Source organism: Chlorocebus sabaeus, chromosome 17 (genome assembly GCF_047675955.1).
Source record: "Chlorocebus sabaeus isolate Y175 chromosome 17, mChlSab1.0.hap1, whole genome shotgun sequence".
In the NCBI taxonomy this organism is placed as follows: Eukaryota; Metazoa; Chordata; class Mammalia; order Primates; family Cercopithecidae; genus Chlorocebus; species Chlorocebus sabaeus.
In genome coordinates, this window is record NC_132920.1 from 34,885,762 (window position 1) to 34,908,708 (window position 22,947).

The 22,947-nt window shown below is 43.2% G+C and overlaps 1 protein-coding gene across 1 annotated transcript; it reads left to right on the plus strand.

Moving 5' to 3' along the window:
• The first annotated feature begins 1,603 nt into the window (after positions 1-1,603).
• On the plus strand, positions 1,604-17,912 carry SNRPC (small nuclear ribonucleoprotein polypeptide C). The gene is made up of 6 exons (XM_007972879.3): positions 1,604-1,742; positions 2,102-2,144; positions 6,807-6,915; positions 11,944-12,033; positions 14,385-14,489; positions 17,562-17,912. Exons 1-6 carry the CDS (start codon positions 1,735-1,737, stop codon positions 17,684-17,686), a joined length of 480 nt encoding a protein of 159 aa, XP_007971070.1. The 5' UTR covers positions 1,604-1,734; the 3' UTR covers positions 17,687-17,912.
• The last annotated feature ends 5,035 nt before the right edge of the window (positions 17,913-22,947 follow it).

Sequence of the window (22,947 nt, forward strand, 5' to 3'; positions counted from 1 at the left end):
CGATCTCCTGACCTTGTGATTCGCCCGTCGCGGCCTCCCAAAGTGCTGGGATTACAGGCTTGAGCCACTGCGCCCGGCCCCCAGTAAATTTTATATGTAAAATACCTTAAGACCAACATAGATGTGTTATGAAGTAGATTACTAACATTGTGAGTTTTTAAGACACCACACAAGTGCACAAGAGTTCAAGGGCATTTCAAGCTCAGGTAGGCACTTGGGATTTTGGCTACAGACCTAGAGGAATGAGGGTGACAAATGAACTCTCAGTTGCCTGGAACATTCAGAGAAAAAGTGTGAAAAGCACTGCTTTACAAGATAACAGGGCCCATGGGCAGGACATGATGGAGATACCCCTTGGAACTTGGAGATAAGGTCACTCTGAGCATATATATACACACACATATATATATATGTATATATACATATATGTCAAGGTCCAACCTGGAAAACCATTCTAAGTCTTTAAAACCCAGGGAACTTAATCCAGATAAATGGTTTATACAGGTATTGGCAGAGACAAAAAGCTAAACAGAGAATAGTCAAATAGCCCAGACAGAGATGAGTGACAGCAAGAAGCTACTGCCACCCTTATACTGGAGGGACAGGACAACACTGTGCTACCAGAGCTCAGGGTCTAGGACCAGCTGCAAGTTAGATCCAAGTAGGTTGTAGGAGACACCCTGATGTTGAGGGGTGGGGAGAGGATGGATACTCTGGCTTGGAGGTGGTGTCAGAGTAGGAGATACCCTGACTTTTTCCTTGATCTCTCCAGTCTCCAGAAAATGCCTCCAGTTGATGGAGCCCAGCAATTCAGCTTGGAAGTCAACCAGTATAGAAGTCCAGTCCATGCAGCCTTCATGGAGTCAGTCCGCCACGGACTTTTTTAAAATTATTATTATTTGAGTCAAAGTCTCGCTCTGTTGCCAGGTTGGAGTGCAATGGCGCGATCTCGGCTCACTGCAACCTCTGCCTCCCGGGTTCAAGCCATTCTCCTGCCTCAGCCTCCCTAGTAGCTGGGATTAGAGGCGCCCGCCACCACGCCCAGCTAATTTTTGTATTTTTAGTAGAGACGGGGTTTCACCAGGTTGGCCGGGCGGGTCTCGAACTCCTGACCTCAGGCGATCCGCCCGCCTCGGCCTCCCAAAGTGTTGGGATTACAGGCGTGACCCCCCGCGTCGGGCCAACGTCCGGCTAGTTTTAAAATTTTTTGTAGAGACAAGTTTCTCTATGTTGCCCAGGGCTGGTTTCCAACTCCTGGGCTCACGTGATCCTCCCGCCTCAGCCTCCAGAGTACCTGAGATTCCAGGCGCTAGCCAGGGCGCCGGCTCCTGTTGGTTTTAATATCTGTCTTGTTTCACTAGAATCTCAACTCCACGAGGGCAAGAATTTTTATCCGTTTTGTTCACTGCTGTTTTTTCAGCATTTATAGCAGCCCCATGCGCTTTGCAGAGAATCATTAGATATTTACAAAAAGATTAAATACGCTCTTCCGGAAGCATCGAGAAACAAGATTAAAAGAGCTTGGGTTGAACCTCGTAGCGACCCGTAGTACTCCCCCTTCCCGCCATCCTATTAGATGAAAGGAAGGGAAAAGCCCCGCCCCTCGCTCGGCTGCTGGTGGCGAGGGCTTCGGGTCTTCTCGCTAATCTCGTGAGGTTCCGCGGTGTCGTCGCTGACTGTGCGCGTCATTTCCGGGCGTCACGTAACGGAGTGGCCAACGGCCTGCAGAGCAACATGCCCAAGTGAGTGGGGCCCCGAAATCTGAGGGTGATCGTAGTCACTAGTTGTGGCCCCTATGCAGGAGCAGAGAGCGGGTTCTGGTTTCTGAAACCTCGTGGGATGGCAGAGTATCTGGGACAGGTGGACGGAGATAGGGAGACGGAGAGCGCTAGACACCCCTTCTTAGAGTGGAGATGGATCTTTGTTGCTTAAGGCAACAAAAAAAGCCTGGTTTATATGTCGACGCTTTGACGCTTTTGAGTCGTGAGGAGGTCGGGCTTTTTGTTTGTTTCTTGTTTTTTATCTTCCATGAACAGCGCTTTCATGGATGGGCATCTAGCTGGTTGTCATCTCTTTTTTTCTTCCTTTCACCTCTTTTCAGGTTTTATTGTGACTACTGCGATACATACCTCACCCATGACTCTGTAAGTGGCATATCCATACTTTCAAAAAGCCTTATGTGTAATAATTAAATGAGTTTTGTGTTTTTTAAAAGGTGCAAGTTGTGCTTTCCCACCTGCTGAGGTTTAAGGTCTACTGCTTGTAGAAAATAGTTGGAGGTTATTTCCCACCCTAGAGTAACTTTGATTAAAAACCGCTTAACAAGGCAGGCACGGTGGTGTGCCTGTAGTCCCAGCTACGCAAGAGGATGAGGTGAGAGAATCGCTTGAGGTCCAGGCTGCAGTGAGGCATGATCAGGCACTGCACTCCAGCCTGGACAACAAAACAAAAAAAACTGCTTATCAAATAATACAGCAGTTAAAGTAGAATGTTTTGTTAGTATTTTTTTTTTTTTTTTTTGAGACGGAGTTTTGCTCTTGTTGCCCAGGCTTGAGTGCAGTGGCGCTGTCTCGGCTCACTGCAACCTACACCTCCCGGGTTTAAGTGATTCTCCTGCCTTAGCCTCCCGAGTAGCTGGGACTACAGGCATGGGCCACCACGCCCGGCTAATTTTGAATATTTAGTAGAGACAGGGTTTCTCCATGTTGGTCAGGCTGGTCTCAAACTCCCGACCTCAGGTGATCTGTCTGCCTTGGCCTCCCAAAGTGCTGGGATTACAGGCATGAGCCACCATGCCCAGCTAACCCCGCCTCTTAAAAAGAAATTTAGTGGTCTAAAGAGCACTTGAGTGGATCTTTGCCTTGCATGATTTTGTAATGTGCATTGGTTATTTGGAAAAGTTGATTGACTTCAGTTAGTGCCAGGCTTCAAATGTAGACACATTTGATTATGTAATGAAAACCCACATTGATTAATGTCACAATCTAATCAGAACCATCTTTAAATATTGGGAAGCTGTCAAGCTTATGGTGGCAGATAAGATTTTCCAAAATTCTGATTTTTGCTTAATAGCTCAAATTCTATCACTGGCAATACTTTCCATTGCTCTGTTTGAAGTGACAGGCTCACTCCATTCATTTTTGAGAAGTCTGAATATACGGTTTGTGTCTGTCACTCTCAAATAAAAACGGTGTTCCATCAAAGAGGCAGCTGGGCTGGATATGGTGGCTCATGCCTGTAATTTCAGCGCGCTTGGGGAGGCCGAGGAAGGAGAATTGCTTGAGCCCAGGACTTCAAGAGAGGCAGCTAGTAGAGCTCATAATTTGAACAATTATATGCCTGCTTTTCCTTGAAAGGGCATCATATTTTGGCATGCAACACAAGTGCTTTGTCTATATTTCCCATTTTGTCACTCAGAATATTAAAAAGACTTGAACTTAAGGGTTGAGATTTAATAAAAATTAATAATTTTGTTGCTTCATTAATTTCACTCAGTGAAATTAGCTTTTTTTTCCGCTATGAGTACATACATTGAAGAATACAGTGATCACTAATACAGTCGGGTGCCATTGCCTTGATTCGTTCTGAAGTACCAGGAGTTTGGCATCATCAGTGAAAATGTCAATACAGTGAAAAAGGAAAGTAATGGCTTAGTAGTATTATGAAAACACTTTGACCTTGCAGACCTCGTGAAAGAGTCTCAGAGACCCTTAGATGTCTGTGAACCATGCCCTGAACACTGCAGCTCTATGCTTTGCTGCCTCTGTAGAAATCTGATTAAATCATAACTTTTTACAGCTGAGGCCTCGCTGTGTTTCCCAGACTGGTCTAAATTATAACTCTTGATTATCTTGAATAGTAGCTGGAAGAAACTGGCCAGTGATTTTTCTATTGTCACTTTATTTGGAATTCTTTCTAACATGTGGTCAGATGTAGTACAGCATTAATAGAGATGTGGAACATTTAAGTTGGTTGGTTCCTCTTGAAGACGTTGTTATAGTTCTGTATATTATCTTTTTTTTTTGAGATGGAGTATTGCTTTATTTCCCGGGCTGGAGTGTAATGGCACGACTTTGTTTCACTGCAGCCTCTGCATCCCGGGTTAAAGCAGTTCTCCTGTCTCAGCCTCTTGAGTAGCTGGGATTACAGGCCTGCACCACCACACTCGGCTAGTTTTTGTATTTTTAGTAGAGACGGGGTTTCACCATGAAAAAACAGTCCCACCTTGGCCTCCCAAAGTGCTGGGAGTGAGTCACTGTGCCTGACCAAGTTCTGTGTATTTACATACATTGTCCTGGAGTAGAATGCTCTGATAAATTGGTATTTTTAATAGCTAGTCAGTTCTTGCTTATAGATCCCTAGTCCTTTTTTTACCCCCTCTCTAGGTAAAACCCCTAGAGATAATTTTCTGAAATTGTTAATGAGGGGGCTGTGCCTTTCTGCCCTTTTTTGGCATTATAGTTTCATATACCTATTACTTTCTTGCTAATGCCAGAATTCAGAGAACTGAAAAGTATTTCTTTATATTAAAAATGTCTTTTCATGAGAAATGTCATGAACGCTTGCTCCTTCTAAAATGATGTCTTGCAAAAATAGAAAATTTCTATGGTGATTGATTTTACAGATCCCTATAGTGGACTTAGAAATGTGTAAAAACAGCTGGGCATGGTGGCTTACGCCTGTAATCCCAGCACTGGGAGGCCAAGGTGGGCGGATCACGAGATCAGGAGTTCAAGACCAGCCTGGCCGATGTAGTGAAACCCCATCTCTACCAAAAATACAAAAAAAATTACCTGGGTGTGGTGGCATACGCCTATTATCCCAGGTACTTGGGAGGCTGAGGCAGGAGAATTGCTTGAACCTGAGAGGCGGAGGTTGCAGTAAGCTGAGATCTCGCCACTGCACTCCAGCCTGGGTGACAGAGTGAGACTCCATCTCAAAAAAAAAAAAAAACCCAAATAAAAGAAAGAAATGTGTAAAAACATTCAGTGCTGTAACTTTTGGACTTTGGTTGATTTTTAGTTATGAGTTTTTTTGTTTTTTTTTTTTTGAGATGGAATCTCACTGTGTTGCCCAGTCTGGAGTGCAGTAGCGTGATCTCAGTTCCCTGCAACTTCCACCTCCCAGATTCAAGTGATTCTCCTGCCTCAGCCTCCCGAGTGGCTGGGATTACAGGCACGTGCAATCATACCCAGCTAATTTTTGTATTTTCAGTAGAGACAGGGTTTCACCTTGTTGGCCAGGGTGGTCTTGAACTCCTGACATCAGGTGATCTGCCCACTGTGGCCTCCCAAAGTGCTGGGATTATAGGTGTGAGCCACTGCGAATGGCTGCTAGTCATGATTTTGTTATTAGTCTTAAGGCATCATTGATGTATTAATGTAAGCAGTGGTTGGGAGGACAAGGAACAATTTTTTTTTTTTTTTTTTTTGAGACAGAGTCTCTCTGTGTCTCCCAGGTTGGAGTGCAATGGCACAATCTTGGCTCACTACACGCTCTGCCTCCTGGGTTCATGCCATTCTCCTGCCTCAGTCTCCTGAGTAGCTGGGACTACAGGCGCCTGCCACCATGCCTGGCTAATTTTTTGTATTTTTAGTAGAAACGGGGTTTCTTTTTTTTTTTTTTGAGGCGGAGTCTCGCTCTGTCGCCCAGGCTGGAGTGCAGTGGCCGGATCTCAGCTCACTGCAAGCTCCGCCTCCCAGGTTTACGCCATTCTCCCGCCTCAGACTCCCGAGTAGCTGGGACTACAGGCGCCCGCCACCTCGCCCGGCTAGATTTTTGTATTTTTTAGTAGAGACGGGGTTTCACCGTGTTAGCCAGGATGGTTTTGATCTCCTGACCTCGTGATCCGCCCGTCTCGGCCTCCCAAAGTGCTGGGATTACAGGCTTGAGCCACCGCGCCCGGCCAGAAACGGGGTTTCACCATGTTAGCCAGGATGGGCTCAATCTTACCTCGTGATCCACCCGCGTCGGCCTCCCAAAGTGCTGGGATTATAGGCTGGAGCCACTGTGCCCAGTCAGGAACAATTTTTTTTTTTTTGAGATAGGATTTTGCTTTGTCACCCAGGCTGGAGTGTAGTGGAGTGATCTTGGCTCACTGTAGCCTTGATCTCCTACGCTCAAACGTCCTTCCCACCTTAGCTTCCCAAGTAGCTGGGACCACCACCTTTGCTGCAGTTACTCAACTTTTCCTTGTAGAGAGAAGCTGTAGCCAATATATAAATAAATGTGCTGGGCTCTGTGGCTCACACCTGCAATATCACAGCACTTTGGAAGGCCAAGGTGAGAGGATCACTTGAGCCTAGGGGTTTGAGACCAGCCTGGGCAACATTGTGAGACGTCATCTCTACAAAAAATTTAAAAGTTGGCTGGTCATAGTGGCCCGTGTCTCTAGTCCCAGCAACTCAGGAGGCTGAGGTGGGATGATTGCTTGAGCCGGATGGTTGAGGCGGCAGTGAGCTGAGATTGTGCTATTGCATTCCATCCTGGGCAACAGAGCGGGACCCTGTTCAAAAAAAAAAAGGTAGATAGAGATAAATGTGGTTGTGTTCCAATACTTTTTTTTTTTTTTTTAAACACAAAAGCCAGTGGCTGGCCAATGGGGCATAGTTTGCTGACCTCTGGTCTAGATAATATAGTAAAAAAATTACCACAGTATGTTGCTGGATAATGTTTTTAAGTAATACTGTAGCAGCCAGCTAATGCTGCTGATACTAGACACGTTACTTATATAAAGGCAAAACTTTATTAAATTTTTAGTGTTGGACATTTGTTTCTATGTCTGATATGATCTTTTTATTTTACAGCCATCTGTGAGAAAGACACACTGCAGTGGAAGGAAACACAAAGAGAATGTGAAAGACTATTATCAGAAATGGATGGAAGAGCAGGCTCAGAGCCTGATTGACAAAACAAGTATGCTTCAGTCTCTTGTTTTGATGTGGTAAAATGGTCCTATTCTTTCTTGTCCCTGTCTCTGGTGTTTTTCACAGAGGCAACTCATTCTGAATGATAAGTAGGAGCATTGGGATATGTTGAATGAAAGAAGTGGAAGGTCATTGGTTTCCCAAGGATATAAGAACACATTAATATTTATTATTGAGGATAGAGCAATCAGAGACAGCAATAAGGTTAGATGGGGAAGTGAGGCAGAGAAGAATGGAGTTGCTTAATATTTATCTATTAACACCAGATTTTATAGCAAATTTCTATAAAGCCCCTTTGTAGTTAATCCACAGGTTTTAGAAGTGTGTTCCTATTCTAATAGGAGCAGATGAGGAGTGGGTTTGTGGTTTTCCCCAAGTAGTTTGAGACTATATTTAGATGTTTTATTTGTAGTCCTGACAGAGTACTAGTCAAAAAGAAACTACTTGATGTAACAAAATAGTCTGAATATGTTTCGGACCCCTGTTGTACATCCCATGCTCTTATTGTTAGGAACATTTTTTTCTGGCTTATTGGGTCCAGGACACTAACTGAAGGAGATGTTGCATTTTTAGATTAGATCATCCTGGTGTATTTGAATCACAGCCTTTCTTAATCATTCATTGTACTCCAAGCTGGCAAGCAAATGTGGGTTTTGTAATGTGACTTTTTAAAAAAGCAGTAAGGCGGGTGCAGCGGCTAATGCCTGTAATCCCAGCATTTTGGGAGGCCAAGGCGGGCAGATCACTTGAGGCCAGGAGTTGGAGACCATCCTGGCCGACATGGTGAAACCCCATCTCTACCAAAAACATAAAAATTAGCCCAGGCGTGATGGCTCACGCCGGTAATCCCGGCCAAAAAATTTTTTTAAAATTAAAAAGTAATAAAAAGGCAAAACTGACCAGGCACACTGGCTTACGCCTATAATCCCAGCACTTTGGGAGGAGGAGGTGGTGGATCATCTGAGGTCAGGAGTTTGAGACCAGCCTGGCCAACATGGCGAAACCCCATCTCTACTAAAAATACAAAAAATTCAGATGGGCATGGTGGCGCCTGCTTGTAGCCCCAGCTACTTGGGAGACTGAGGCAGGAGAATTGCTCAAACCCAGGAAGCGGAGGTTGCAGCAAGCTATGATTGCGCCACTGAACTGCACTCCAGTCTGGGCGACAGAGTGAGACTCTGTCTCAAAAAAATAGTAATAATTAATACATACTAAAAAGGCAAAACTATTGTGAAAATTTTCAAATAAAATAAGACAAGCGGGTGCTGGGTGTGGTGGCTCACGCCTGTAATCCCAGCACTTTGGGAGGCTGAGGTGGGTGGATCACCTGAGATCGGGAGTTCGAGACCAGCCTGACCAACGTGGAGAAACCCTGTCTCTACGAAAAATACAAAATTAGCTGGGTGTGGTGGCGCATGCCTGTAATCCCAGCTACTCGGGGAGGTTTAGGCAGATGAATCGCTTGAACCCAGGAGGCGGAGGTTGCAGTGAGCCAAGGTCTCACCACTGCATTCTGGCCTGGGCGATAGAGTGAGACTCTGTCTGAAAAAAAAAAATAGACAAGCTTAATGAACCTCCCATTCTGAATTTCTTCACCCTTCATTTCTCATCACTCAGCTGTAGCACTCTTGTTGCATTTATTCTGGGTTTCTCAACCTTGATACTGTTGTCGTTTAAGGCTGGATAATCTTTTGCTGTGGGGATCTTTCTGTGCGTTGCAGGATTTTTGACAGCATGCCTGGCATCTGCTAACTAGATGCCAGTACCAGTCTCCAGTTGTGACTACTAAAAATATCTCCAGGCGTTGTGCAGTGTCCCTGGAAGGCAAAATTGTTTCTGGCCAAGAGAGCCACTGAATGTTGTCACCTACTCCTTCTCCTTCCTGGATTATTATGGAGCAAACCTCAGACATTGTCCCAGTTTTTAAAATTGATTTTATTTATTTATTTATTTATTTTATTTATTTATTTTTTTGAGATTGAGTCTTGCTCTGTTGCCCAGGCCGGAACGATCTCAGCTCACTGCAACCTCTGCCTCCTGGGTTCAAGTGAGTCTCCTGCCTCAGCCTCCCGAGTAGCTAGGACTGCAGGTGCACACCACCACACCTGGCTAATTTTTTTTGTTTTTGGTAGAAATGGGGTTTCACCATGTTGGCCAGGCTGGTCTTGAACTCCTGACATCAAGTATTGACCTGCTTTGGCCTCCCAAAGTGGTGGGATTACAGGCGTGAGCCACCATGCCCAGTCCCAATTTTTTTTAAAAAACTGAGTCTCACTCTGTTGCCCAGACTGGAGTGCTGTGGTATAATCAAAGCTCACTGCAGCCTCAAATTTCTGGGCTCAGGTGATCCTCTGGTCTTGGCCTCCTGAGTAGCTAGGACTACAGGTGCACACCACTATGCTAGGTTAACTTTGTAAAATTTTGTATAGAGATGGTGTCTCACTTTGTTGCTCAGGCTGGCCTTGAACTCCTGGCCTCAAGCAGTCCTCCTGCCTGGGCCTCCAAAAGTGTTGGGATTATAGGCATGAGCCACCACACCTGCCCCATTGTCCCATTTCATATGAAAAAATAAACCATGATGTAATCTTTTCCCCTTATTTGAAAAGATGTTAGAAATTTCTTAGCATTAAAAGATTTACAGTATATTCTGTAGTTACTTTCCATAGGCAGCAAAGTAATTTAGGATGAATAAACATTTTTTTAATTTAAATTTTAATTTTTTTTAGAGATAGGGTCTTACTCTGTCACCCAGGCTGGAGTGCAGTCGCCCGATCATAGCTCACTGTAGCCTTGAACTCCTGGGCTCAAGCATTCCTCCTGCCTCAGCCTCCCAGGTAGCTGGAACTACAGGTACACACCACCATTCCCAGCTAATCTTTAGTTTTTGTAGAGACGGGGTCTCACTATGTTGCTCAAGCTAGTCTTTAACTCTGGAACTCAAGAGATCCTCCTGCCTCAGCCTCCCAAAGTGCTAGGATTATGGGCAGGAGCCACTGCACTCGGCTTGAGTACATGTTTTTGTTTTTGTTTTAAGGCTAGTCAGAATAATAAACATTTTTAGTGGAGGACTTTTTGAGAAGAGTAGGGGAGCCCCTCAGGGACACACCCATGAAATCCCTGATTATGTTGACATAGAGCCAGCTACTAAGTCAGTGACTTTGCTTCCCCCACTTCAGGCTTTACAAGCTGTCCTCCTACCAAAGATGTGAGAGAGGCCTTTTTGATTGAAAAAGTCCATATTGGGATATAATCCCTGAGATCGCACAGGCTTTGTTCAGAGGCATGTGGATAATAAGCTATTCATAAATCTCCACTTAGGTCACTTTTTTGATCTGATCCCATGAATTATCAGTAATTGATGAGTAATTTGATTTCCTTTGCATTGGAGTGGAGTGGGATGGGCTATAGACAGCTTATGTCAGGAATAGACTTTATGAGTGTGTATTTTAATATTTATTTGTGATTCTTTGCTAAAACCAAATATAGATGATCTTCAGTTTCTCTTGTTTTCTCTTACGCTTCATCTGAAAAAAAAATTTAAATTGATTGTATTAGATTTTCTTTTTTTTTTTTTTTTTTTTTTTTTTTTAGGCAGAGTCTCGCTCTGTCGCCCAGGCTGGAGTGCAGTGGCCGGATCTCAGCTCACTGCAAGCTCCGCCTCCCGGGTTCACGCCATTCTCCTGCCTCAGCCTCCCGAGTAGCTGGGACTACAGGCGCCCGCCACCTCGCCCGGCTAGATTTTTGTATTTTTTAGTAGAGACGGGGTTTCACCGGGTTAGCCAGGATGGTCTTGATCTCCTGACCTCGTGATCCGCCCGTCTCGGCCTCCCAAAGTGCTGGGATTACAGGCTTGAGCCACCGCGCCCGGCCTAGATTTTCTTAAAAATAATAACTCTTTTGGGGCAGGCTTATAGTTTGAAATCTTTGTATGTTTTGAATATCCTAGTTTAGTGCATTGATTTCCAAACTGGTAAACCAACATAGTGTATTATTTTGACCTAGGACAGCATACATAGGAAGGATAGAAATTTTATAAAGCCTAGCTTTTTGGGCATGTATTATACTTTTTCAAACAAAACTATGAATAGCTTGAATTGGTTATACACTACATCTACAGATTAAAGATGACTCTTCCTCTTTGGTAAAAGACATTGATAGGGCCAGGCATGGTGGCTCATGCCTATAATCCTAGCACTCTGGTAAGCTGAGATGAGTGGATTGCATGAACTCAGGAGTTTGAGACCAGCCTGGGCAATTTGGTGAAACCCAGTCTCTACAAAAAATACAAAAGTTAGCCAGGCATAGTGCCAAGCACCTGTAGCTATTTGGGAGGATGAAGGATCACCTGAGCCCAGGAGGTCGATGCTGCTGTGAGCTGCGATTGTGTCCCTGCACTACAGCATGGGTGACAGTGAGACTCTCTCAAAAAGAAAAGACATTGATAGGCAGGAAATTTTTACTCCAGTCTCCCGTATTTAATTTAGCCATAGAAATGCTAAGTAGAGGCCAGGCACGGTGGCTCAAGCCTGTAATCCCAGCACTTTGGGAGGCCAAGATGGGCAGATCACGAGGTCAGGAGATCAAGACCATCCTGGCTAACACGGTGAAACCCCGTCTCTACTAAAAAATACAAAAAACGTGGCGGGCGCCTGTAGTCCCAGCTACTCGGGAGGCTGAGGCAGGAGAATGGCATAAGCCCGGGAGGTGGAGCTTGCAGTGAGCTGAGATCCAGCCACTGCACTCCAGCCTGGGCTACAGAGCGAGACTCCGTCTCAAAACAAAAAAGAAATGCTAAGTAGAAAACATGAATCAATAAACCAATTAATTGCAATTTTAGCCGGTGAATACCTAAAAATGATTTTAAAACTGTAGAACCATGATGTAATAATTTTAGAGTACAGCTAGCAAGAGTAAAGTAATTGGAACCATCAAAGACTTAAAAGAAAGTGGTTATTTTAGTTACTGGGTTGTTGAACTCTTATTCATCTTTTTTCTTTTCTCACCTTCATCTCCGAAGCGGCTGCATTTCAACAAGGAAAGATACCTCCTACTCCATTCTCTGCTCCTCCTCCTGCAGGGGCGATGATACCACCTCCCCCCAGCCTTCGTAAGTTTAAAGTTTTAATCTTAAGGGGTGTGATGGGGCAGGCTATCCTTTGATTAGGTTACATTATCTCACGGTTGGCTTTCAAATGCTGTTGCATTTGTATGTAGATAGTAATATAAATGTATAAATATATAAATGTTGAATACAGATGCATGTAGTAATGGAAAACAACTTTAGTGGTATAATTTCTAAAATAACTTTAGAGTTAACTTTTGATTGCATTGTCACTGAGTACTGTATTTGTGGCATCCCAAGTGTGGATCTAAGAGAGATTTAAATGGAAAGAAAGCTCAGAATGAACCTCTGATTAGATGAGCTAATACATGAATAGGAGTTGCTAGGTACATTACATTATTTACTCTATGAGCACAGCACTAGAGGACTGAGATAGCTGATAAACTCCTTAGTCTTTTGCCCTATTTTCTAACCCACCTAACACCAAAATCTATATCTTAGAAACATAAGAATTAGGCTGGGCGTGGTGGTTCACACCTGTAATCCCAACACTTTGGGAGGCTGAGGCAGGTGGATCACCTGAGGTCAGGAGTTCAAGACCAGCCTGGCCAACATCATGAAACCCCATCCCTACTAAAAATACAAAAATTAGCCAGGCGTGGTGGTGCACGTCTGTAGTCCTAGCTACTCAGAAGGCTGAGGCAGGAGAGTTGCTTGAACCTGGGTGGTGGAGGTTGCATTGAGCTGAGATCACCCCACTGCACTCCAGCCTGGGCAACACAGCAAGACTGTGTCTCAAAGAAAAAAAAGAAAGGTAAGAATGAGATCATTGAAAGTAGAGTGGATCATGGGCCCAGCTTTCTGGGAAACTTTGTTGTTTCTGTGTGACAGACAAGAGGAGATTGAGTGCTGCACTGGATCATACTGTACTGTGGCACTCCTGGGAGCAGTCAGACTGAAATCACATACAGGATCTAGACTCAATCTTGCACACAATCACGAGTATAGACTCAGGGAAGTAGGCTGTTTGTAATAGTTGCACACTAATGTAGGTGGACCACTAATGTCCTGCCAAACCTTTTCTGGGCACCTGCCATTCTAGGACCTGGTCAGGCCTCAGCCCATAGCAACTCCAAGGTTACTTCTCTCTCCTTTTCTACCTTGACTGGCTGGCACTCAACTCCATTATTTTTGATAGCAGAATAGTCTATGGTATGAATTTACCATAATTTACCTCACTATTTTCTTTCTTTCTTTCTTTCTTTCTTTCTCTCTCTCTCTCTTTCTTTTTTTTGAGATAGAGTCTGGCTCTGTCTCCCAGGTTAGAGTGCAGTGGCGTGATCTCAGCTCACTGCAACCTCCACCTCCTGGGTTCCCTGGATTCAAGTGACTCTCCTGCTTTAGCCTCCCAAGTAACTGGGATTGCAGGTGCATGCCACCATGCCCAGCTAATTTTGTATTTTTAGTAGAGATGGGGTTTTGCCATGTTGGCCAGGCTGGTCCTGAACTCCTGACCTCCCGTGATCTGCCCGCCTCGGCCTCCCAAAGTGCTGGGATTACAGGCTTAAGCCACCATCCCTAGCCTGCCTCACTATTTTCTTATTGGATATTTAAGTTGTTCCAAATTTTAGGTATTGTAAATGATACTGTCAGGAATATCCCTGCATATAAGTCTTTGTATTTCCAAAGAATCTTTTAAAACCATGTTTTCATTTTTTACAAAGGGATCTGAAATTAAATGCTTGTGGCTTAAGTCCATCAGCTTTTTGTCACGAGCCCTATAGAAGGTACAACCTCTCCACCCCCTTGTTTTGTTTTTTTAAATTAAAATCTCTATTTTTCTTAACCTAGGGAATCTGACTTTATTTTATTCTTCTGTCTAGGCAGACTTGTTCTTGCTTTTTATTAATGTTTTATGGCGTGTGATTTTTGTGGATCTGCTATTATAAAAAGAAACCATAAGACGGATATTGTTTCAGAATTTGAAGGAGTTCATGAGATCCTTTTAGTTTGATTAAGAAGAGAAAATGTTGCCGGGGGCAGTGGCTAATGCCTATAATCCTAGCACTTTGGGAGGTTGAGGTGGGCAGATCACCTGAGGTTGGGAGTTCGGGACCAGCCTGACCAACATGGAGAAACCCTGTCTCTACTAAAAATACAAAATTAGCTGGGCACGGTGGCACATGCCTGTAATCTCAACTACTCGGGAGGCCGAGGCAGGAGAATCGCTTGAACTTGGGAGGTGGAGGTTGCGGTGAGCCGAGATCGTGTCATTGCACTCTGGCCTGGGCAACAAGAATGAAACTCCCGTCTCAAAAAAAAAAAAAAAAAAATAGAGAAGAGAAAATGTTAATATGTGAGCACACCTTAACCACAGGCTCCATTCTTTATTTCAGCGGGTCCTCCTCGCCCTGGTATGATGCCAGCACCCCATATGGGGGGCCCTCCCATGATGCCAATGATGGGCCCTCCTCCTCCTGGGATGATGCCAGTGGGACCTGGTAAGTTTGAATGTCTTGTCTTTCTAGTTTGCTCCCTTGTGTTTCTAGTGTGCTCCATTTAGTTTAGTCACTATGCATAACTGACACTTAATGGAAGGAAGTTAGTATGTGTAGCCAAAGCTTGAAAATGGGGAGTTGTGCTCCACTTCTGAGGGTGGAATACTTTCATAAATTGTCTAATTAGCTGTCTAAATGTACTATTGTAACAAATTAAATTTGGTCAATTATTAATGGTAAAGAAAAAGAAATACTTGGTTTATCATTATAATTGGATGGTATCCAGTGACCTTGTGCTACTAAAAGCAGGATAGGTTGCATCTGTTTTTATTTTCCTCTCTTCTGTTTCCTTGCCTCACCCTGGCTTTTGGCCATTTATACTGAAGAGAAGGGTTGATGAACTTGTTCCATTTTGTGGGGAGGGGGAAGGTTATAGAATCATTTTCTCAGTTTTGATTTGGAGCAGAGCCACCTCTTGCTGCTTGTTGAATCTTGCAGTTTAACTTGGCCACATCATTATATTAAAAAGCTTTCAGCCTGGTAGTTGGTTTTTTATTTGGGGAGGGGTAAAAAAACTTACACTTCAAACATTTTATTTTAATGTCAATTTAACATAATATTAATTTTTAAATCTTTCTGATACATGAGTAGGACCTTTGCTTTAAGAGTGTGTCTAATGATTGGAACACTGTATATTTATTGCATTAACCAGTAAGCCATGACTATAACACATCCTCTACCAACTTTAGTTTCATTTCTTTGAAGTGGTCTGAAACCTTGTGATATAATCTAGTTCCAATCTTTTATGATTATTTTGCCTACCAAATTGTTGAGCATTTTTTGGTGATAGTTTATCTGAGTCTTCCTAAGTATTAAGTTAGTTTTCACAGAAGCTGTTCTCTTTTCACACTCATTTAATTTGATTTGCAGAAAAATTATATATATATAATTAGAGTAATAACTAAAACTGGCATAATCAGGTTTGGGAACAGATGTGACCGACACCTCCAACTCCTCTGGAAAAACAAGCTGCAAAGTTACTAGGGTAGCTTCCTAGGCAGAAGTATCAGTGTGTCTGCTGTGGGTATCACTTAGAGGAGGGGGAGAGTATAGATAAAGAGAATTCCTGCCTTACTGACTTGTGAGCCCAAAACACAAAATGACTTCAATGACTTTAGCATCCTTAACCCAGGCTCACAAATTCAAATTCTTAGAGGTTTTAGGGATGTGGTGAACTGGGGAATGCATGATTCGTCTAAAGAAGGCTTCTAGAACTCAGCTTCAGCCTGTGGTTGATATTCGAGAATACAGGCTTGGTGTTGCCTTTTCTCCTGAGTTTGCTTTTTGTTTTCTGTTTTTTCAAGCCAGGATAAAATGATAAGATTGTGGGATTTGTGTTAAAATAATTGAGTAGTTAGAGGGTGGACAGGGGGATAGGAATGGGTGGGGAGTAGAGATAAAGTTGTCCATGAGTGGATAATTGTTGAAGCTGGATGATGGATACATGGATGTTCATTATACTCTTCTTTACTATTCTTGTGTATGTTTGAACATTTCCATAATAAAAAGTTTAAAAGAAAAAAGGAATCTACTCTTTCGTATGACATCCCAATGTTGTCAACTGATTCAAAGTAAATCCACTATGGAGACCAAAGAAAACAAGTTGCCAGTTTTTAATCTTTGGTCTATGTCCATCCATTTCCTCTAAGAAATTCTTTTTTTTTTTTTTTTTTTTGAGGCGGAGTCTCGCTCTGTCGCCCAGGCTGGAGTGCAGTGGCCGGATCTCAGCTCACTGCAAGCTCCGCCTCCTGGGTTCACGCCATTCTCCTGTCTCAGCCTCCCGAGTAGCTGGGACTACAGGCGCTCGCCACCGCGCCCGGCTAGTTTTTTGTATTTTTTAGTAGAGACGGGGTTTCACCGGGTTAGCCAGGATGGTCTCGATCTCCTGACCTTGTGATCCACCCGTCTCGGCCTCCCAAAGTGCTGGGATTACAGGCTTGAGCCACTGCGCCCGGCCAAGAAATTCTTAAATATAGGTTAAGTATGGGCTTTTATGTGGTATTTAGAAGTTAGTAGTATTCTCTGTTCCTGTTTAAATTGGTCTTAAATTCTGTACCTGTTGGATTTTGTGTCTTTGCATATTCTTGTGTTTCACTATTTGTGATAAGGCTATATTCAAGTTTGAATATAGTTTTCTCTTGAACCCTTTGCTGCAAACCTTTAATCCAAATTATTTAGTTAAAAATAAATTGGTAAAATTTGATGTTTAAAAAGAATATAGATAACATGAAATTATGGGGCATAATAGTAAAATTAATATCCATGAACCCACCACCCAGCTGAGAAGTAGAACATTATTGATTCCATTGAAACTACCTGTGTTCCTCCCCTACCCCTCTGCCTGCCTTCCCTTCCCTGGCTCATTTATTTGGCTGGTTTATTGATGGGACACTTAAAAAAATTCATTAATAGTTTCTGAAATGCATTAGAAAAATCAGATTTTTGTGTGCACTAATTGTTATAAATCACGTTATTGCCTATTATTTTTCTTGACTTGAGCTAAGTATGGTTACTAACAGGTTCCCAGCATGGGCCTCCTGCTCACCTTTCCTACAACTCCGAACAAACGCTTAGTGGTAAGATTGTCCTCTGTGCCTGTGTACATTCATGAAATAGCTCCTGGTTATATGGTGGATATCACTGATTAAAAGAGCTGACTGAAAAACATGTGACTTAGTTGTGAATTTCCCTGAGTGAGAAAAAAAGGTCAGTTTAGGGAACTAGTGTCCCTGGTGATTTCTGGAAAGCAGTGTATTAATAGTTTCCCCCTTACTATCATTAGATCATGATTCCCATATGGTTCTTGTGTTGACCTTTTTGTTTTTTTGTCTGAGAATGTCTAAGTAATTTACAGATGTGATAAATTTGTTGCATTTCTTCTGTCACGTATGTCTTTTTTCCAGCATTTTGCAAGGGGGGCTACGTTTTTTGTTTTTAATTGAAGTCCCATCAAACTCTCCCTAAATAATATTTTCTGACTCCCTTTTTTTCCCTCTTCTTTGTTTTGTCCTGCAGCTCCTGGAATGAGGCCGCCCATGGGAGGCCACATGCCAATGATGCCTGGGCCCCCAATGATGAGACCTCCTGCCCGTCCCATGATGGTGCCCACTCGGCCTGGAATGACTCGACCAGACAGATAAGGATAGAGGGGAGGCCTCATTGTATCAGTTTTATATTACCTGTTCTGCTTCACCAGGAGATCATGCTGCTGTGATACTGAGTTTTCTAAACAGCATAGGGAAGACTTGCTCCCCTGTCCTATCAAAGAGAGAATAGTTTTGGAGGGGAGAAGTGGGACAAAAAAGATGCAGTTTTCATTTATATTGGGAAATGTGAAAATAAAGTTGTCAACTCTTTCAATTAAAAGTGTGTTCCCTTTTTCCTCCTCTCCGTGTTCTCTGTGTATCATAAAGGAAATGAAACATTCCAGTTCTGTTTCTCTAGCTCATTATCTCTTCAGCATATCCTCTACGTGAGATTATTTTTCCTTAGCTATATAGTAAATCTCTTCAGGCATCCTCCCTTTATTAGTGAAGTCATCTTGTACAGCACTAAATCTAGCACTTGCAGAGCTTTTGTTGGTTAAAACAATCAACAGCTCGGTTAATTTTTCACACGAATAATACTTTGTATAGTAAGTGGAAAATTTTAAGTCTTTTATGCTGAAGTAAGGGAAAATAGTTCCTGTTGTGTGCATGTCAGCTAAGAATGGCAAGAATTGCCCTAAACTCAGCTTCTCCTTTCTCTCAGCTCCCCTCTTCCTTGGGCTCAAATAATGTGAAAAGTTTCTCCTTTTTAAAAAACTTATTCAAAGTTATTTTAAAAAATAACTTTAAGGCCAGGCGTGGTGGCTCACGCCTGTAATCCAAGCAGTTTGAGGACTGAGGCGGGCAGATCACCTGAGGTCGGGAGTTCCAGGCCAGCCTGAACAATGTGGTGAAACCCCATCTCTACTAAAAATACAAAAATTAGCCAGGCATGGTGGTACGTGCCTGTAATCCCAGCTACTCAAGAGGCTGCGGTGGGAGAATTACTTGAACCTGGGAGGCAGAGGTTGCAGTGAGCCGAGATTGTGCCACTGTACTCCAGCCTGGGCAACAGAGTCTCAAAAAAAAAAAAAAACAATAACATAATAATAGTCAAAAATAATAATAAAAATAACTAAAGGGCCAAGTGTGATAGCTGACGCCTCTAATCCCAGCATTTTGGGAGACTGAGACGGGTGGATTGCTTGAGCCCATGAGTTTGAGACCAACCTGGGCAACATGGGGAAACCCCGTCTTTACAAAAAAAGACAAAGATGAGCTGGGTGTGGTGGCACACGCCTATAGTCCCAGCTACTCTAGAAGCTGAGGTAGGAGGATTCTGCTTGAGCCTGGGAGGCGGAGGTTGCAGTGAGCTGAGATTGCACTGTTACAGCCTGGGCAACAGAGCAAGACCCCATCTCAAAAAAAACCAAAAAGCAACCCAAACAACTTTAAATTAGAGATAGTGTCTCACAATATTGGCCAGGCTAGTCTGGAACTCCTGGTTTCTTTTTTTTTTTTTTTTGTATTTTTTTTTTAGAAGAGACGGGGTTTCACCGGGTTAGCCAGGGTGGTCTCGATCTCCTGACCTTGTGATCCGCCCGTCTCGGCCTCCCAAAGTGCTGGGATTACAGGCTTGAGCCACCGCGCCCGGCCAACTCCTGGTTTCAAGCATTCCTCTTGCCTCAGCCTCTTTAAGTGTTGGGATAACAGGCGTGAGCCACTACACCTGGCCTGAAAACTTTCTGTAGCATTGGTACAATTACACAGATTTCTATATTACAGAAGGTGCTTTTATTTGTTTATTTTTTGAGATAGGGTCTCACTCTATTGCCCAGGCTGGGGTGCAGTGGCTCAGTCATAGCTTACTACAGTTTTGACCTCCTGGGCTCAAGTGATCCTCCTGCCTTGACCTCCCAGAGTGCTGGGATTACAGGGGTGAGTCACTGTGCCTGGCCCAGAATGTGTTTTTAGAATTCTGTTTGTTACATAAGTAGGCTGTAAAAGTAGCATATTTTCAGGGAAGCATCTAGAAAGGAAGCCATTGGCACTGTTCATATTCAGTGAAGTGTAAAACTTAAATTCTCGGCTGGGCGTGGTGGCTCATGCCTGTAATCCCAGCACTTTGGGAGACCGAGGTGGGCAGATCACAAGGTCAGGAGTTTGAGACCAGTCTGGCCTACATGGTGAAATCCCATCTCTACTAAAAAATATAAAACATTAGCTGGGTGTGGTGGTGTGCGCCTGTAATCCTAGCTACTCGGGAGGCTGAGGCAGGATAATTGCTTGAACCCAGGAGGCAGAGGTTGTAGTGAGCCAAGATCGCACCATTGCACTCTAGCCTGGGTGACAGAGCAAGACTCCGTCTCGAGAAAAAAACAAACAAACTTAAAACTCATATTGCAAGTGGGAATGAAAACTATTATACCCTCTGGGAAGGCAATTTGGCAGTATCTATCAGAATTATAACAACTGTATCTATGACCTAGTATTTCCATGTCTAGAAATTTATCCTGTAGGTAGACTTGCACATGTATGAAATGACTGACATGTGTATTATGTATTGCAGCAAAAGATTGGAAATAATATAGATGTCCAATGATAGGGGGCTGATTTAAGTATAATACAGTTGCATATACTATGTTGCATATACATGCATCAATACACAGTTCCATATACTAAGCATGTTAAAACAGTATAAGGAAGTTCTGTGTACCAATAGGAAAAGATCTCCAAGATACACATTGTTCTACACATTGGTTCACCTAACAATGTATTGTTTGCGGCTATCCTTTTTTTTTTTTCTGAGATGGAGTCACACTCTGTTGCCCAGGCTGGACTGCAGTGGCGCGATCTTGACTCACTGCAAGCTGCACTTCCTGGGTTCACGCCATTCTCCTGCCTCAGCCTCCTCAGCAGTTGGGACCACAGGCGCCCGCTACCATGCCCAGCTAATTTTTTTTTTTTCTATTTTTAGTAGAGGCGGGGTTTCACTGTGTTAGCCAGGATGGTCTCGATCTCCTGACCTCGTGATCTGCCCGCCTCGGCCTCCCAAAGTGCTGGGATTACAGGTATGAACCACGCGCCCAGCCGATAGATTCTTTATTTTAAAACTTACTACAAAACTACATTAATCAAGACACTGTGGTACTTGCATAAGAATAGACATATAGATAAATAAAATAGAATTAAGAGTCCAGAAATAAACCCTTACATCTGTCATCAGTTGACTTTCACCAAAGACAATTCAATGGGGAAAATGATGTTTTCAACAAATGTTGCTAGGACAACTGGATATCCACATGTAAAATTATGAAGTCGATTCCCTGCATCATACCATATATAAAAATTATATATGGGTCATGTTAAAATGGATCATATTCCTAAATATAAGAGCTAAAACTATACAATCTTAGAAGAGAATATAGATGTAAATCTTCATGTCTTCAGATTAGGCAATGATTTCCCAGATATGACACCAAAAGCACAGCAACACAAGTGGGGGGAAGATATACTGGATATTATCTACTTTTTTTGCACTTCATTTTTCTTTGTCTTTTTGTTTGTTTGTTTTTGAGATGGAGTCTCGCTCTGTTGCCTAGGCTGGAGTACAGTGGCACAATCCCAGCTTACTGCAACCTCTACCTCTCAGGTTTAAGCGATTCGCCTGCCTCAGCCACCTGAGTAGCTGGGACTACACACGTACGCCACCACGCCCGGCTAACTTTTTTGTATTTTTAGTAGAGACGGGGTTTCACCATGTTGGCCAGGCTGGTCTTGAACTCCTGACCTCAGGTGATCTGCCCGCCTCGGCCTCCTGAAGTACTGGGATTACAGGCGTGAGCCACCGCGCCCAGCCTGCACTTCATTTTTCTATCAGGAAAGTTAAGACAGCTCATAGAATGGGAGAAAGTTTTTGCAAATAATATATCGTGTAATGGACTTGTATCTACAATGTATAAAGAAATATAACTCAACAAAAAGACAATTAAAAAATCGACAAGAGATCTGTACAGACATTGCTTCCAAAGAAGATTTACAAATGGCCAAAAACCTATGAAAAGGTGTTCCAACATCAGCCATCTAGGAAATGCACACAAATCCTTAACCAAATATTGGCAATCAGAATTCAGCAATAAATGAACATTATATACCATGACCAAAAGAGATCCGTTTCAGGGATGCAGGCTGATTCAGTATTTGAGAATCATTAGGCCAGGCGTGGTGGCTCATGCTTGTAATCCCAACACTTTGGGAGGCTGAGGCGGGCAGATCACCAGAGGTCGGGAGTTTGAGACCAGCCTGATCAACATGGAGAAACCATGTGTCTACTAAAAATACAAAATTAGCTGGGCGTGGTGGCACATGCCTACAATCCCAGCTACTAGGGAGGCTGAGGCAGGAGAATCACCTGAACCCAGGAGGTGGAGGTTGCAGTAAGTGGAGATCATGCCATTGTACTCCAGCCTGGGCAACAAGAGCAAAACTCTGTCTCAAAAAAAAAAAAAAAAAAAATTATTGCTGGGTGCAGTGGCTAGCGCCTGTAATCCCAGCACTTTGGGAGGCTGAGGCAGGTGGATCACCTGAGGTCAGGAGTTCAAGACCAGCCTGACCAACATGGAGAAACCATGTCTCTACTAAAAATACAAAATTAGCAGAGCACAGTGGCGCTTGCCTGTAATCCCAGCTACTTGGGAGGCTGAGGCAAGAGAATCGCTTTAACCTGGGAGGTGGAGGTTGCGGTGAGCCGAGATCGTGCCATTGCACTCCAGCCTGGGCAACAAGAGCGAAACTCTGCCTCAAAAAAAAAAAAAAAAAAAAAGTTAAATTTAATCCACTATGTTAACAGGCTAAATAAGAAAAATTCTTGATCATAGCATTTCATGCAGACAAAGCATTTGACAAAATTCAACACGATAAAAATAGAGAAAAATAGACAACTTCCTCAACTTGTTAAAGAGCATCCACAAAAATCTACAGCTGATCTATGTGTTGGTGAAAACTGAATGGTTTGCCCCTAAGTTTGGGAATAAGACAAAAAAGTCCACTCTTAGCACTCTTTCTAACAATGTACTTGAAGTTTTAGCTACCAGAAAAAATTAAAAGGCATGCAGATCAGAAAGGAAGAAACAAAATTGTCCCAATTGCATATGACATCATTGTGTACATAAAAAATTCCAAGAAGCTAACTCACACCTGTAATCCCAGCACTTTGGGAAGCCAAGGTGGGAGGATCACTTGAGTCCTGGATGTCGAAGTCACAGTGAGTCCTGAAAGCACCACTACACTCCAGTCTGGGTGGTGACAGAGCAAGACTCTATCTCATTAAAGAAAGAAAAAAATCAAAGAATCTATAAAACGACCTCATACTACAA

Excerpts from the sequence above, each read along its gene's own strand:
- SNRPC (XM_007972879.3), top strand. Across the intron at positions 12,034-14,384 it reads ACCACCTCCCCCCAGCCTTC|CGGGTCCTCCTCGCCCTGGT; the intron begins GTAAGTTTAAAG and ends TCTTTATTTCAG. Across the intron at positions 14,490-17,561 it reads GATGATGCCAGTGGGACCTG|CTCCTGGAATGAGGCCGCCC; the intron begins GTAAGTTTGAAT and ends TTTGTCCTGCAG.